Source organism: Fukomys damarensis, unplaced genomic scaffold, assembly GCF_012274545.1.
Source record: "Fukomys damarensis isolate Sample0158 unplaced genomic scaffold, DMR_v1.0_HiC HiC_scaffold_34, whole genome shotgun sequence".
NCBI lineage: Eukaryota > Metazoa > Chordata > Mammalia > Rodentia > Bathyergidae > Fukomys > Fukomys damarensis.
The window spans coordinates 19136112-19153177 of NW_022900946.1; the positions used below are offsets into that span (position 1 = coordinate 19136112).

At 50.6% G+C, this 17066-nt stretch overlaps 1 protein-coding gene across 2 annotated transcripts in view; it reads left to right on the forward strand.

The window, feature by feature from the left end:
• The window catches only part of Tfap4 (transcription factor AP-4), a 50243-nt gene extending 36472 nt beyond the window's left edge, over window positions 1-13771 (forward strand). For both annotated transcript variants that reach the window (XM_010644078.1, XM_010644076.3), the window contains exons 2-7: window positions 7932-8097; window positions 8206-8304; window positions 8667-8837; window positions 9539-9679; window positions 11683-11838; window positions 12901-13771. In XM_010644078.1, the coding sequence (XP_010642380.1) occupies window positions 8023-8097; window positions 8206-8304; window positions 8667-8837; window positions 9539-9679; window positions 11683-11838; window positions 12901-13095 (837 nt within the window). In that variant the 5' untranslated portion in view covers window positions 7932-8022 and the 3' untranslated portion in view covers window positions 13096-13771. The remainder of the gene's footprint in view (window positions 1-7931; window positions 8098-8205; window positions 8305-8666; window positions 8838-9538; window positions 9680-11682; window positions 11839-12900) is intronic.
• The last annotated feature ends 3295 nt before the right edge of the window (window positions 13772-17066 follow it).

The window sequence follows — 17066 nt, forward strand, 5'->3', positions numbered from 1 at the left end:
GCGCTGTTTACTAGCGAGGCCTGGACGTGACTCTGCAGCCCTTTTGGAGTAGGCGGACCTCTGCGCGCTTGGCCTCTCGGGAACTGTAGTTTTGCGCGCCTGGCGGGTACCGCATTGTGGGACTTGTAGGCGTTCGGGAGCCACGCTTTTCCTGACAAAGCTCGGCCTCCGCGGGCTAGGTGGGCTAGGCAGGCCGGGTGCCAGGCGTTTTGGGTAAGGAGGTCCTGAGGCCTCGCCTAGCCTAGCCTAGCCGCTCCCCGCTGCACGTGGGTCTCCTCTGCAAACTTTCCCATTCTACGCCCCTTTTCTTAGCCGTAAGCCGAAAGCGTCCGGTCTCCCAGCTGGGTGGGTGCCCCGAGGTGTGCATTTCCGTCACAGGAGCCACTTGTGCAAGCTCTGCTAGAGATTGCCCAAAAGTCACCCTTTATCAGAGGCGATGAATTCGCGGGCAAAGAACAGCCGAATCATTCTGGATACGTTAAAATGCACATGCCAGGAACTCCGTTTGCTAAGGCTCAGCACAGGCATCACCTTGTTGAACCCGACTCGTTGGGCTGAGGTGGGCACGAGGGGGTGGGGGTTTCTCCAGTATGCACAAGTTTAGGAACTGCGGCCCCTTCTTGCAGTAGTGCTCCAGGAGCGAAATGGCTCCCCAGGGCTGGGCCACGTGCTCAGCAGCCCAGGGCTGGCAGGGCGGGGATTGAAGGAGGAGGAGCCCGGGAACGGTGTGGCCCAAGCTGTTGGACACCAGACGCTGGGGGAAAGGTGGCTGCACAGGTATACACCCGGATCTAGGGCTCTCACCTTTATTGCCAAATTCACAGTCAATATCTAAGGGTAGATGGGCCAGCTGATGTATCTGGCAGGCAGCAGGGCCACCCTGAAGGTTGGCATTTAGACAAGGCCCAGCTGAAGGGCCCAACAGTAATAAATTTTTTTTCCCCTTTGAGACAAGGTTGAAGCTGGCCTTGAGAACTCATTATGCAGTCCAGGCTGGCCTCAAAGACCCTCTGGCTGAACCTCCTGAGTGCTGGGATACAGGTGTACGTGCGCCACCATGCCTGGCCCAGTGGTAATAATTTTAAAAATTACTTTTGAGGTCTTTATATGTTCTGGGCATCCCCTTTCCTAGTATTTTCTCATTGAATCATTATGCTCTTTCTACAAGTCAAGTTGTTTTCTGATTCCCTTGTAAAGATGAAGACACAAGAGGCTGGGGAAGGGGCCAGCTAGAACAAGAAGTAGAGATGGGACTGGAACCTGACCCCAGAGCCCTGCTCTTTTGTGCAGTGCTGGCTGCTCTTTGCTGGGCTGGACTGGTCAGTGGGCAGGAGGGGCTGAGTTCCTCACATTGGCTTTGGCTCTGACCAGGCATAGGTTTGGGGACCCTCTGGCTTCTGTGCTTGGATCTTGGTTGAGCCTGTCAGGGCTTCCTAGAACTCTGGCTTCACTTTTTCTCTGTACCAATCACCTCTGAGCTGGGTGTGGTGGCATACACCTGTAATCCCAAGAGGTTAAGGCAGGAGGATTATGAGTTTGAGGCCAGCTGGGCTACATAGTGAGACGCTGTCTCAAAAACACAAAACAAACCCCAGATGATTCCCTTTGGAAGAGGCTAGCAGCCTCTCAGGGACATTGGGTTTTTGTAGGCCAAGTACTCAAGGCGGCAGAACCTGCCCCCAGGTGCATAAGTCCTCGGCCTGCCTCAATTCCAAGACGGCTTCTTACCGTGTTTTCAGCTGGGGCTGCAGGGTGAGGTGGGAGGCCTGTGCAGGACGGAGTGTGGGCTGTGCAGGACTTTCGGGGTGAATGGTTGTCTCAGGCTGTGGACTTTCCTTTATCCCTCTGATTGGTTGTGCTCCCCTTCACTTCTCACCTGTGTCACCCCCAGAGGGAGCTGGAGGGCAGTACCCTGGAACTTGCAACTTAAAGGTTCTCTGCTTTGGTAAAATGTAACGTGTGGAGATTGGTATGTCAAGTACCTGGAAGCTGTTACTTTGACTCAAATTCCAAAAAGCACGCCTGTAATCCCAGCATTTGGGAGGCTGAGGATAGATAGAGGTTTGCCTTTAGTTCAAGCCAGCCTGGGATATATAGTGAGTTCAAAGCCAGCCTGAACTGGATAGTGAGACCCTGCCTCAAAGCAAACAGACAGATAAACAAACAAACTGGCTACTGTTGTACACATCTATAACCCCAGCTACATAGGAGGCTGAGGTAGGAGGAACACAAATTCAAGGCAAGCCTGGGCGATATGTCCAGACCCTATCTCAGAATTTTATCTTATTTTTAAAATCTGTGTATCTTTTATTTTTATAAGTACGTGTTTGCAGTACATACGGATTATATTCATCATGGGTAGACTGTCAGAATTTTTATTCATTTTTTTGTTACCAGGGATTGAACTCAGGACCTTGTGCTTGTGAGGCAGGTGACAGCTCCACTAAGCTAAATCCCTGGCCCTCTCTCAGAATTTTATTATTATTTTTCGGTGCCGGGGATCTAACTCAGGTCCTTGTACTTGCTAGGCAGGTGCCAGAAACACTGAGCTAAATCCCTGGCCCCTATATCAGAATTTAAAAAGGAGGAATGTTAAGGGCTTCGGTGTATTTGTTTGGTCCCTGAGTCCATTTATGAAGCACCAGTTTGATGACAGGACTGAGGATTCAGCAGTTAACAAGACCTGATGATTTCCATCCTTAGCAGCTCACCAACTCATGGTTCTGTCAGCCCCGTGAGATCCATTGGTTGTCCTGGATAGCTGGGTGCAAAACCTAGGGAAACCGGGCATCCTATTGTCTTTTCTCTTTCTCGATGCTTTTTTTTTTTGGTCCCAGGGATCGAACTCAGACTTGATGCCATGAACCTGTGAAATGATGCAGTTTCCACATTTTACGGGTGGGGGAAACTGAGGCTGTGACAGATGTGGTAGCTCAATGTAGGGCTTCACAGCTATCAAGTGGAAAGGCTGAAGTTGGCATTTGAACCCAGGGCAGTGTCCCTTTGGGCTGCAGGAGCTGTGGGGGTGGGTGGAAGAGGGCAGGATGTCTGGGATGAGAACAGCATGGCTTGGTGTGTTGTGGAACCAAGGGGAGGGTGGTGGCTGGCCACAGTAGGTTGGAGAGGGATGTATGGGTGGGTAGGTGCCTTGGTACCCTGAATGAGAAGGTCAGCTCCCTTCCTTTTCAGCTATGGGAGAAATCCCGGGAGGACTTCCATTACCTTGGCTGTGTGAGGTTAAGTGACTTGAATGTGTGAGCTCAGGGAGTGTGAAGTGAGAGTTCTCAGTGGCCAGTTGGAGGCTGAGGCTGGGCAGGCGGGTGGAGGGAGATGGGAGAGAACTTGGCCTTGGGCTGGGTAGGAGGGACAGGTACCTGTTAGGGATCTGGATGTGGATAATCTGTCCCCTGCCCTTGAGTGTGGTTGGGATGCTGACATACTTCCTAGATTTGGGGAGTGTACCAGGGAGAGGATGGCAACCCTCCACTTGGTCGGTGCCCAGATCTTGCTCTTTGTTGCCCAGTGCTCTTTTTTTTTGACAACAGATCTGATGTGTAAGTTTATTAGAAAATACAGTTACAAGACTTTAAAATAATGTAACTAAAATTATCTCCAAAAAGACTTTGCTAAATGCCCAGTGCTCTTACTCGTAAGGCCTAGTGGCCCCTGGCTAATGCCTGTTTAGTGAGGGGTGTGTGTGTGTGCGGGGTGTCGAAGTCAGAGCTACTGCTCACCTGGGAGAGTCTGAACTTACTAGGGAGGGAGGTAGTTACAGTTCACGGTTACAGTTTGCTTCTGCAAAACCCAGAAAGAACTATAAAGAATTTTCAGGCCTTTGCAGAAAAATCCTATCCACTGCAGTGTCACTTGGAAATGCCTATTAACTATTATCCTCCATAAATAGGAACCTAGGGTTGGTCAGCAGTGTGGTTGGCATTCCACCAAACACATTCTTGGTTAGCTCAGACTCCACCAATCAGAAGCCCTGATTAGCATGTAGTCTGTTAAAAACCTCTTATCAGTGCATACTTCCAGGACTGTTTAGATGAAATATAATGAGAGTCTTGATGACAAATTTAAGTTCCTATGAGGAGCTGTAGTTTTGGGGGTGAGTCTCTTCTTAGTTATGTGTAGGTTAAACGCTAGGTTAACCATCAGCTGTTTCCAGAAGGAGAAGTCTAGGCTGATGGGTTTAGAGAGGAAGTGGCAGGATGGAACATCTGGCGGAGCCAGGCTGACAGCTTCTGAGGTAGAGAGGAGCTGACATAGGCTCCTGTCCCTGCCTGGGCTTCTTTTAGGAACTTTGGGGGTGGAAATTTGGAGTCTGGAGCCCTGTGGTGTCTTTTGGGCTTCCCAGTTAGTGGGAACCCTGGGGTCAGCTTCCCAGGGCTGATGAACTGGGGAGACTCGGGCTGGGAGCTGCAGGAGGGTGCATCCAGCTGCACCCCACTCTGCTGGTCCTGCAGCTGTGACCTTGGCTATGTCACATCACTTGTAGGCCTCTTCCCTCATGGTAGTTTGGAGGGGCCCAGCGCAGGGCACCGTTCTTGTAGCCACACCTGCTCTGCAGAGCCGCCCCTTCTATGTAGAGGGCACCGCCCGCTGGCAGGTTGTCTACAACACAGCTCGCTGCTTGGTGTGGGCACATTACAAGGCACATTGCTGCAGCTACTCCACTGGGCTTTTGTGAGAATTGGGGGAGAGGTGTGTGGCTACTAAGATACACCTCTGCTTCCCGGGCCCTATTCTTCAGGGCTACCTGTCACCTGTCCGTCTGTGGGACTGTATAGAACCCGTTTTAATCTGTTGCCGGAGATCTGCTCCAGGTCCTTGCTTATTGCTTGCTATCATTCCTGATCTGTTCCTCAGCCTTTATGTCCTCCTTACTCATAAGAAGGCCACCTTACTCATGGGAAGATTTTGATAAAATTCAGTGAGAAAGTCCTAACATAATGTGTCTTTAGCACATCATACGAAGAATTCAAGACATACATGTGTGTGTGTGGTACTAGGGCTTGATTGAGCCCAAGGCTTTGCTCATGCTAGGCAAGCTTTTTTGCCATAAGTTACTTCCCCGGCACTTGTTTTTTATTTTGAGATGGGACTCTTGGTTGCCCATTCTAGCATCAAAACTGTGATCTTCCTGTCTCAGCCATGGTGCTGAGGGTGTGTATCACCACACTTATCTTCAAGACTTTTTAAAAACACTTATTTCTTTGGTGGCCTGCCTGGCAAGTGCAAAGACCCGAGTTCAATCCCCGGTACCCAAAAAAAAAAAAAAAAAAAAAAAAAAACACAAAAAACCACAAAAAAAAAAAACACCACTTTAAAAAAAAAAAAAAAAAAAAAAAAAAAAAAAAAACCAAAAAACCTCAAAAAAAACAAAAGCACTTATTTCTGCTGGGGCATAGTGGCACACACCTGTAATCCCAGCACTCGGGAGGCTGAGGCTGGAGGATCACTGTGAGTTCAAGCCCAGCCTGGGCTACATAGTAAGTTTCCAGGTCAGTCTCAACTACCTAGTGAGACCCTGTCTCAAAAAAGGAAAAAACAAAAAACAAAAAAAAACCCACAACCAAAAAAAAAAAAACAAAAAAACCCCACTTATTCCTTGTTAGGCCTTCTGGATGGGCTGTCTCTCAGGGTGGCCCAAGAGTGGACTTCCTTTTGAGCCCCAGCCCTGGGTCACCTCAGGTCTTTGGGCATCACCAGGAGAGATGAGGGTACAGGCTGCTCCCAGACAGATTGTAGCCACCGGGTGGCTTCCTGTGATGCCTCTCCCTGTCTCTGTCAGTCTCCAAAGATCTCTGTTGTTAGGCCACCCACTGCAGAGCATTCCCGTTCCCTTGGCCAACTAGCCTCCCTGAGGAGGTGTGGTCTAAGGGCAGGGCCAGGCCCTGAAGACAGACAGTGGCAGCTTCTGCCTAATTGTTCCTTTCCTCTTTTTTTTTTTTTTTTTTGAGCCAGGGTCCCACTATGTAGCCCAGGCTGGTCTCAAACTAAGAGCAATCCTCCTGCCTCAGCCTCCCAAGTGCTGGGATTACAGGGGTGCATCACCATGCCCAGCTAGTCTTTCCTGTTTTTGACACCATATCACACCCACTGTGGGGGCAGGGAAACTGGGAGAAGGAAGGTGTCTGGCCTGAAGTGGGGAAGTTGGATATCCAGCTCTCTGAGTCCAAAACTGTTCTATGCCTACTCTCGAGTCCTGAGTAAAGGGCCACCTCATCTGTGAAGTGTGAGGAGGGATCTGTACCTCCTTCCTAGCACTGACTTTCCCAGCTCCGTGAGGGTCTCACACCCCAGTGGAGAGGGTCAGGGAGGCCCTGGGCCTTTGGACCCTGATGGAAGAGGCTCGATGAGGTGGGGTGAGGGAGTGTGGGGGGTGGGGGGTACAGTGCAAGGCTGTGTTGATTTGCCTCCAGGAGTGACTGGGGGGCTCAGTCCCAGCTGGCTGCTCCATCTGTTGAAGAAGAAAAGCTGAGGCCTAGGAAGGGCCAAGGATATGTCCAGGGTCCCACAGGGAGCTGAGATAGGATGGATGGGTGGGGCGGGTCAGGCCAAGGCTGTTTCCATCTGTTACAGATGTGTCCCCTCCTGGGCTGTTGTGCAGCTCTTTTCCCTGAGGAAAGGGACAGGGCCAAGTCACAGCACAGGACTCAAACCCTGGTGTCTCCTGGATCCTGGACTCTCCATCAATGGGATGAGAGCCCCCAGAGGCCTTTCCCTGTTTCTCTAGACCCAGCGCCTAAGCTCTCTTGGCTCAGTCCTGGAATAGGTCACCCAGGCAGGGCCCCTCAGGAAGAGGCCAGGGCTGTGGCTTTGGGTGGGGCTGGCGGCTCTGCTGGGAGCTCAGCATCTGGAAGCCATCAGGCCAGGGGCGGGGAAGTTGTGGAGGAGGGCTGGGAAGGGGGGCACGCCTCCTCCAGGCCACACACAGGCGCACCCCTTGGGAGCAGTGGCTTCAGGCCTGCAGGGTTTGCTGCTGTCTTGCATCTTGGCCCACAGCCTTGCCCCCTTCCCTGGCTGCTGCGTCTCACTCCACTGCCTGCTGCACCGCCATGTGCAGTCCCACTGCCCACAGCACGCCAGGAGCCTCACTTCCTGGCGCTGGTCTGCCCCTGAGGGCCCAGGGCTCGTTGACCCATTGTCCTCTCTGAGGAGCGAGTGGTATTTGTCTTGTCTTCTGTGAAATCTTAGCCCAGGGGGGCCCAGATGGGAGCTGGGGCTTGTGGCTGGAGGCATGGCTGTGCTGAAAGGCACAGAGGAAGAACGACTTCTCAGTTGGAGGGTGGCAAAGCCTGAGACTCTGGAAGTGGTCTCGGTCACAGCAAGGACTCAGAAGCATCCTAAGACCAGGTGCCTCTGATTGTCATTCAAGGACCACCTGAATCAGATACAGGGATTAGCCACACAGGCTGCTGGGCCTTCCCAGGCCGTCTGAGAGGCTGGGCAGGACCTGGCTTCTGCTTGTTGTACAAGTCTTTGGGTGTTTTGTGTTTTTTGTCTGTTTTTTTTTGTTTTGTTTTTTATGGTACCAGGTATTGAACTCGGGTCCTTGCGCTTGCAAGGCAGGCCACCGAACCACTGAGCTTAATCCCCAGCCCTCTTGGGTGTTTTTGATACTCAGACCTGGCTGGGAACTTTGTTCTAGAAGAGACTCCTGCCTTCAGAGAGGAAGTCATTCTGAGCAGCCTGCCTTTGCCTGTGACCAAGCCATTTGAGTCTGCCTGGACGTTCCGAGGGTGCCCCTCCCATTAGCTTCAGGGATGTTCTGCTCAGGTGCTAGCGTTAGGCTGACCTGGCATCTTTTGCAGCAGGAGAGGGATGCAGGTTACTCCCAGGGCCCTCTAGAGATGAATTATGAAGATGGGCCAATTGGGGCAAGGCTCAGAGGGTGTCTAGTCTTAGTTTCCTGTTTGCCCTGGCAGCCTTGCCAACATCCCACTGACCCCTGAGACCCAGCGGGACCAGGAGCGGCGGATTCGGCGGGAGATCGCCAACAGCAACGAGAGGAGGCGTATGCAGAGCATCAACGCAGGCTTCCAGTCCCTCAAGACCCTTATTCCCCACACAGATGGAGAGAAGCTCAGCAAGGTGGGCAGGGGGTGGGAGCTTCCTGGAGGAGGCGGCAGGCTGTGGGGGGAGGAGGAAGAGAGTCTTGGAAATTGTGCCAGCCTGACCCTGGGTCCCTCCTGCCCCCAGGCAGCCATTCTCCAGCAGACTGCAGAGTACATTTTCTCCCTGGAGCAGGAGAAGACCAGGCTCCTGCAGCAGAATACACAGCTCAAGCGCTTCATCCAGGTATCCTAGGAGGATCTCCTCTGTGCCCTGCCCTTCTCCCTGTCCCCAGCATGGCATGCCTGGACCCAACCAGTGACCAGGGACACAGATATGACTGCCAGTCCCATCTTATCTACTGAACAGCCTATTTTACACACTGGCCCTAGTTTCCCCGTTCATCAGATGGAACCAGGCAGCTGTCCTGGAAAGCCAGTCCTTTCTATTTCCTTTTCTGTCATTTGGCCACTTTGTTGGATCTGCAGAATGAGCTCCCCCGTCCAGGTCCGCCTCTGTTGGGTAGCTTTGTGGGGTGGAGACGGAGCCCCTGACCTCCGTGGTGGGAGTGGTACTTCACATACTCACCTATCCCTTATGGTCCCCAGGAGCTTAGTGGCTCATCTCCGAAGCGGCGGCGGGCGGAGGACAAAGACGAGGGCATTGGCTCGCCAGACATCTGGGAGGATGAGAAGGCTGAGGACCTGCGGCGGGAGATGATTGAGCTGCGACAGCAGCTGGACAAGGAGCGCTCTGTGCGCATGATGCTGGAGGAGCAGGTGAGGTGCCCGGTGGGCTGGGTGCAGGGTGCCATGGGCACGGGAAGGGGTTTCTGTTGTCTCTGCTTTTTTCTGCCTATGTGCTTTCCATTTAGCAGATATTTACAGGAGTGCCTGCTCTGTGCCAGGTTTAGGAGTGGGGACCTCGTTGTCCTTGTGGGTTACCACGTGCCTGGGGGTGAGGGAATTAGTCAAAGGCTCTCACAGGTACAGGTACAGGTATAAAAATGCAACCAAGGGCTTCAGGTACAGCCCAGTGGCAGAATGTGTGCTTAGCATGTAAGGCCTTGGGTTCAATTCCCAGCACACACACACACACACACACACACACACACACACACACACACTCACACATACCTAGAGCAACTGAGATAAAGGACAGGCAGCTGTGTGTCTGACCTGGTTCTCAATGGATACCCATGGCTTCTACGTGGAAACCAGTTAACCAGGCAAAGAAGAGAGTAAGGTGTTTTAGGTAGAGAGAAGAGCAGAGACAGAGACCTGGAGGTGGGAGGGGGGCTTAGGGGGCTCTGGTAAGGAATTTAGCCTACCCCTGGGTGTCACTCATGCTAGTGTCTTACGTTTTGGGCACATTGTGCTGTGTCCTGGGTTTGGAGGTTTTGGTGAGTGGCCTGCTATGGGGCTGGTGAAGCAGGTGTGCTCTGGCCCTGCCCCTGAGCACCAAGCTGCTCCACCCGCAGGTGCGGTCCCTGGAGGCCCACATGTACCCGGAAAAGCTCAAGGTGATCGCGCAGCAGGTGCAGCTGCAGCAGCAACAGGAACAGGTGCGGCTGCTGCACCAGGAGAAGCTGGAGCGGGAACAGCAGCACCTGCGGACCCAGGTGAGCAGGAGGCCTAGGCGGGGCAGGCTCAAGTTGCCCTGGGGCTCTTAGGCTGCAGAGGTGCCCAGATTGTCTTCAAGGCCAACCCGGGCCAACAGTTATTTCTTGTTGAGCTGTTGCTGGCTCCAGGTGTTTATGAGTTCATGGAATCCTCAAAGCAGTACTTTAAAACCTGAGCCATTAAACTCCTGTTTAACTGATGAGGAAATTGAGGCACAGAAAGGTCAGATAACATGCACAGGATCCCAAGTGACTAGAGACAGATTTGAATCCTGGCTGTCTAAATCCAGGGTGTGTGTTCTCCCTCCACTCCTTCCCTCTCTCCCCTTCTCTCTCTCCCTCTGTCCCCTTCTATCTTCTCCTTCCCTCCTCCTCTGCCTCCCGCATCCCCTTCCCATGCTGGGAATAAACCTGGGGCCTTGTACATGCCAGGCAAACCACTCTACCACTGACTGAGCTACATCTCCAGAAAGCTGGGAGAACAGGTGTGTGCACTACAGGGCCAGTATAACATCTATACCCTTTTTTTGTTGTTGTTTTGAGACAGGGTCTTGCTGTGTAATTCAGGCTGGGCTTGAACTCACAGTGAATCCTCATGCCTCAGCCTCCCAAGCGCTGGGATTACAGATTGTGCCACCACACCTGGCTCTCTTCTACACTCTTAACTATTACTATTATTTTGGGGAGGTTGAGACAGGGCCTTGCTTTGTAGTTCAGGCTGGCCCCAAACTCACTATGGAGCTGAGGTAGACCTCAAACTCAGGGCAATCTTTCTGCCTCAACCACCAGAATGCTGGGATTACTGGTGTGTGCCTCCACACCTGGTTTACACTCTCTCTCTTTTTTTTTTTTTTGGTGCCAGGGATCCAACTTGGGATCGTGAGGCAGGCGGTGGCACCACTGAGCTAAATCCCTGGCCCCTGGTTTACACTTTTTTTTTAGAAAATATATATAATTTATTAGATGGACTTAAAAATCAACACAATTTCAGGCACTTCTTGAATACAAACTATGGGAATTTTCTACCAAAGAATAGCACATCTAGCAGGCAATAACATGGAAATTTAAGCTTTAGTTTTTAGAACAGTATGCAAGGGCAGGCCATTTGTAAGAGAAAGTGCATAAGCAATCCAACAATATCCTGTTACATTTCTTCACATCCCCCCGACACCATTCTAAGGTTAAATGGAAGAACCCCGGTTTACACTCTTAACTAGCACTGTGTTAGATGTTGAACTGCTGCTTGGCACTGGAAGTTGAAGGGGCCGTAGGATTTGGGATGGTCAGAAGCCCTTCCATCAGCTGCCATTCCTTCATAGTACAGGGTCACGGGTGGGTGTGTGGTGGTAAACTGGCTCGCCCCTGCATTTGTTAGTTTTCCATCACTAACAAATATCTGAGACAATCTACTTTTTTTTTTTTGTAGCATTGGGAATTGAACCCAGAGCCTTTGTACTGAGCTGCATTCCTGGTCCTTTTTATTTTACTTTGAGGCATGGTCTCACTAAGTTACTACATTGCCCAGGTTGGACTCAAACATGCAAGCTTCTTGCCTCAGCCTCCCAGAGTGCTGGAATTACAGGTGTGCACTACCGCACCGTGCTGAGATAATCTGCTCACAAAGAGGAGAGTTATTTTGGCTCACAGTCTTGGAGGTTTTCATTTGGCCTTGTTACTGCTTTGGGCCTGTTGCAAGACAGCAGATCATGCATGACAAGAGCAGGTGACAGAGTGAAACAGCTCACCTCACAGCCAGGAAGCCAGAGAGAAAGGAAGAGGCCAGGGATTCTACTATCCATTCTGAGGGAACCCACCCCTAAAGACCTTCCACTCGGCCCACCTCTAAAAGATTCCATCACTCCCAATGGTACCATGCAGTGGGCCACCGTTATACATGTACCGCTGGGGAAACCTAAATCCAAACTATAGTAGCCCCTGTGACCAAGGGAGGTTGATGGGCTGGAAGGACCACGACTGAGAGACTGAGGGCTTCTGTCTTACAGCTCCTGCCCCCTCCAGCCCCGACCCACCACCCCACGGTGATTGTGCCGGCGCCGCCACCACCACCTCCCTCCCACCACATCAACGTTGTCACCATGGGTCCCTCTGTCATCAACTCTGTGTCTACATCCCGGCAAAATCTGGACACCATTGTGCAGGTACCTGGGCTCAGGGAGGGGCAGCTTATGGGGGTGACCTCGTGCAAACAGGCTCTTTGAATAGGGGATGGAAGGGGAGAAGATGGAGCTTGACTTGGAGGAGTGGTTGGATGCCCAGGGGTCTCTCCCTCCCTGTGTCTGGGGACGGAGCCTGGAGATGAACCATGTTCCTTCTTCAGTGGGGTTTGCTGGTGGGCTCCCTTGGACCCAGAGCCCCCTGATTAGAGTTCCTGTGGTCAGCTCTTTGTTTGGCCCAGAGCTTTCTCTCACCTCCATTTCCCATAACTAAGGATGAGAGAGGTGGCAGTGGCTGGGTGAGTGTATTTACACCTCCTATCAGTGTCTTGGGTAACATAAAAAGATTAATTGGGGGCTGGGGATCTAGCTCAGTGGTTCTGCTGCCTGTCTTGCAAGCATAAGGATCCAAGTTTAATCCCTGGTAGCCCCCGCAAAAAAGATTCATTGGTAAGCAATAAACCAAAACAAAAAAAAAACAAAAAACATCCAGAACTTTAGTTACACATAAACCCAGGAAGATGAGTAATACAATTAATAGCAAAAAACTTTAATACGTTAATAGGCAGATTTGAAAATATATAAATGTATGAGAGATGCTTGTCATTTCTTGGCAGCACTGGGACTATGATCTTCTTGGAAGCGGTTCTTTAATTTAGGAGTGACTTTTTTTTTTTTAAATGGTACTAGGGATTGAATCCAGGGCTGAGCTACATCCCTAGACCTTTTTTTTTTTTTTCTTGGTACTAGGGTTTGAACTTGGGTCCTTGAGCTTGTGAGGCAGGCGGTGGAACCACTAAGCTAAATCCCTGGCCCATAGACCTTTTTAAAGAAATGTATGCAACCACTCCTAGCTCAACAGATCGATTTTCTAATGTTTATTTCCCCTGGACTCTGGCAGCACCCTGGCTGCTTTGCCAGGCTTATTTTAGGACAATCCTGAGGTGTGCGTGTCTTGTGGGGAGTTAGTGGCCGGCTGAGGCCCTACTGTCTCCAGGCTGGCCAAGGGCCTCGGGCTGAGCCGCCTGGTCGCCTGTCTCTGTCTAGGCAATCCAGCACATTGAGGGCACCCAGGACAAGCAGGAGCTGGAGGAGGAACAGCGGCGAGCCGTCATCGTGAAGCCCGTGCGCAGCTGTCCCGAGGCCCACACTTCAGACACTGCCTCTGACTCGGAGGCCTCGGACAGTGACGCCATGGACCAGAGCCGGGAGGAGCCATTAGGGGATGAGGAGCTTCCCTGACCACCCCCCCAGCCCTCCTCTCCCTTCTGGGGGCTGGAGGGGGCCGGGGAAGTGACAGGGAGCAATGTGGGTGAACGAGTGAGAAATTTTTACAAAATTACTGTGTCATTTGGGTCTCTTTTATGACCTCTTTTTCAATACTGTAAATCGACCTTTGAACGGAGCCACCCAAGCCAGGGTCCTGAGGCGGGGGTGGCACATAGTGTGTGGGAGCATTGGGATCCCAGGGTTGTGCCTCCACCCTGGGCTCTGGGGGAGGCCTGCACTAGGGTGTCCGGCCTCTCTCCGCCAAGATACATTTTCTGTTTAAACGTGTTTTTAAGAACAGGGAAAATCAACCCCAAGGCATTTACCCCTCCCCAGAGCTGGTCCTATGCCTGTCAGTCCTCAACCCCCTCCCTCCTCCGTTTGGTTTTCTTCTTCTTTAAGCACTTACATGGGTTGGGGGTTAGGCTGGGTCAGGGCTTTCTGGGGACCGGGGGTCCACGCTTCTCGGTGGGGGTTTGCTGCTGCCCTTCCCCCTCCCCCCACTCAACGCCAGGACTCACCATTCTCCGCCCTCCTGTCCACCTCTCCCTCCAGGGCACCCCTCTTAAACCCCAGAAGTGTCTATGTCTGTTTTTCTCTTGTTTTGTTTGTTGTTGGTTTTAGTTTTCATTTATTTTTTTTTCTTTCTTTCTTTCTTTCTTTCTTTCTTTCTTTTTTTTTTTTTTTTTTTTTTTATTTTTTTTTTTTTTTTTTTTTTTTTTTTTTTTTTTTTTTTTTTTTTTTTTTTTTTTTTTTTACAATTTTGAGATCTTTGTGTCCAAGGAGAAGCTATTATATTTTGTTAAGAAAGTGGGGGGAAAAAAAAACCAAGAGGCCACGGTGCCTTTGTAAAGAAACAAAATAAAGTTTGTACTTTGTTTTTTAAAATTCTTTGTGTCTTTGGGAGTACATTGTCCTGAGGACTTGAACAAGGCCACCCAACCTATAGTGGGGTCAAATCCAGAGGCGACTGTGAGTGTGATGATTCTCTCAACCTTTGTTTTTTTGAGATAGGTTCTTGCCATGTACTCCAGGTTGGCCTTAAACTCCTAATTCTTCTATCTCAGCCGACAAATGCTGGGATTACAGATGTGTGTTGCCATGCCTAGATGGACTTTCCAATTTATGTGTGTGATTATGTTGACTGAGGGTCTCAGATTCCCAGGGATTATTCTGGGTGTTCTGCAAAGATGGAAAGTGGTGTTGCGGGCTGGGGTTGGCTTGAGACTCCTTTGGTGGGAGTCCGGGAGAGTGGACAACCAAGCCACAAGTTCTTAACTCCTGGACAGGAATACAGGTGTTCAAGAGTCCCTAGGTGCTACCACTTCCTGGGCTTGCGTTATATCCCTGAACTATAGAAAGGAAAGGAAACCACCTCTTCGTGGTGAAGTTTTATGTGCTCAAGCTGTGGCTTTGGTCTACCAGTAGTCATTTCCACTTCTGACAAGCCACTTACTTGAGCCTTTGAGATGGATGGTCCTTTTAGTTCCCTTTTTTTTGAGACAGGGTCTCGCTGTGTGGTTCAGGCTGGCCTTGATCTTACTATGTAACCTAGGCTGGTCTCAAACTCATGGTGATCCTCCTGCCTCAGCCTCCTGAGTGCTGGGATTACAGGCATGAGCCACCACACCTGGCAGTCCTTTTAGGTCCTTACCCCATCTGTGGCCAGAAATCATCTTACATTCGGGCCCAGGGAGCCTGCTTATGCTCAATTATGGCAGGTGCATGGGGACTAAGGCAGAGCAGAAGAGCCAAGTCCCATCTCATCCCACCATGCTTTTGGACATGAATTACTGAATAGAAAGGCTGGCAAGAGCCTGAGGTATTTTTCTTTTTAAAATTTTTCTTTTTTTTTCTTTTGAGACAGAGTCTTGCTCCATAGCCCATGCTGGCCTTGAAGTCACAGTGATCCTCCTCTCTCAGCCTCCAGAGTGCTGAGATTATAGGCATTCACCACCATGCCTGGCAAGAACCTGCAGTGTTTCTGGATTTTTTTTTCTTCCTTTTTTTTTAAACTAACGATTGACCCAGGGCCTTCAAACTGAGCTACATCTCCAGGCCTTTTTTTCTTTTGAGACAGGGTCTTGTTAGTCAAAAAGTGGCTGGGCCTGGGCTTGAACTTGAGTTCCTCCTGCTTCAGTCTCTCTGTGTTGGTATTGCAGGTGTGCACCACCATGCCTGGCTTTTTACACTTTATTTTTAAAATTCTACTCATTTATTTTTTGGTACTGGGATTCGAACTCTAGTCCTTGTGCTTGCCAGGCAGGCAGCGGCACCACTGAGCTAAATCCCTGGCCCTTTACACTTTAAAAGGTGGAATTTATAAAACAAAATTTGCTACTTTACAGTGGACAATTAAAACATTTTTTTTACAGTGGACAATTCTAATGTCACTTAGTATATTCACAATATTACACAGCCAAAACCGCATTCCATCACCTCCACATTCCAAAACCTCTCCAAAGTGAACTTACTTATTGAGCAGCCACTTCTCATGTCTCCTCCCAGACCCTGGCCACCAATCTTTTTTAAAAAATAGGTAACTACATTCAGTAAAATTTATTTTTCCTTTCATTACTGGCAGTTGAACTGAGGGCTTTCAGACTGGAGTATGTAATCAGCCCATTTATTTAGGTTTTCTTGTTTTATTTTCTGAGATAGGTTCTCACTTTGTAGTTCAGGAGGGCCTTGACCTCACTGAGTCCAGGTTTGAACTCATGGCACTCCTGCCTCGTCCTTCAACGTGTGAGGATTACAGGGATGTGCCACCACACCGATTTATTTTTCATTGTGAGACAGGATTTCTCTTGCTAAGATGCACAGGCTGAACTCGAACGTGGAATCCTCCTGCCTCAGCCTCTCAGAGTTTTGAGATTACAGGTGTGGGCCACGAGGCCTGGTTTAAAATTCACTCTTGTCCGGCATGGTGGCACACGCCTGTAATCCCAGCGCTCGGGAGGCTGGGGCAGGAGGATCACTGTGAGTTCGAGACCAGCCTGGGCTACACAGTGAGTTCTAGAGCAGTCTGAACTACATAGTGAGACCCTGTCTCAAAAAACAAAAACAAAAAAAAGTTCACTCTTGGTTTTGGGTTTTTTTAAGTTTGGTTTTTGGTACTGGGAATCAAACTCATGACCTTGCACTTGCAAGTGTAGGCGCTATGCCACTGAGCTAAATCCCCAGCTTGGTTTTTCGATTTTTTGATAATAAACAACATACGAATTAGTTCTCTCACCTTCACTGCCCACCCCCCGTACTTTGTGGTTAACCCAGCCAGTTGCAATCCCTGATCTATTCTCTGAAGCTGTGGTTTGCCTTTTCTCAAACGTCCCATAAAGGGAATCATATGATATATAGTGTAGCCTTATGAGTAAGGCTTCTTCCATGCAGCATTATGCTTTTTTTAAAATAAGAATTTATTTGACGGTGGAGAAAGGGGGAAGAGATGACAGCGAAAGTGAACTACTCCCTATATATATTTTTTTACCATATTTAGCAAATTTAGGTCAGCTAAACGCTCCTCTGAAGGGGGGGGCTTAGCTAGGCTTTGCCAGGGCGCCCCTTCCCCAGCCTTCCCCAGCCTTCCCCTCCTCCCGCGCGACGGCGACCGCTTTCGGCCTGGTGTGAGGCTGTAGGCCGAACCGGTTCCACGCAGCTACTGAGGTCAACAGAGGGCGCTGTGAGCCCAGGACACCCTGTCCCAGGGAGGCCAGAGGCTCCGCCTCCTTCCGATCCAGCGGGCTGCTCCGTTCTCACAAATCAGAGGCGGGGCTTGGGGGCGAGGCCAGGTAAACCCCTCTCTTTCCCAAGCAGTCACCGATTGAGCAGAAGCTCTCCCTCCGCTGCGGCGCTCTCCTCCGCCCACAGCGGAAGTCAGGGACGCAGCTGCCACCCCGCCCCTTTCAAACTCGCCGGCGCCCCTCCTGTGCGCATGTCCCTTGGCG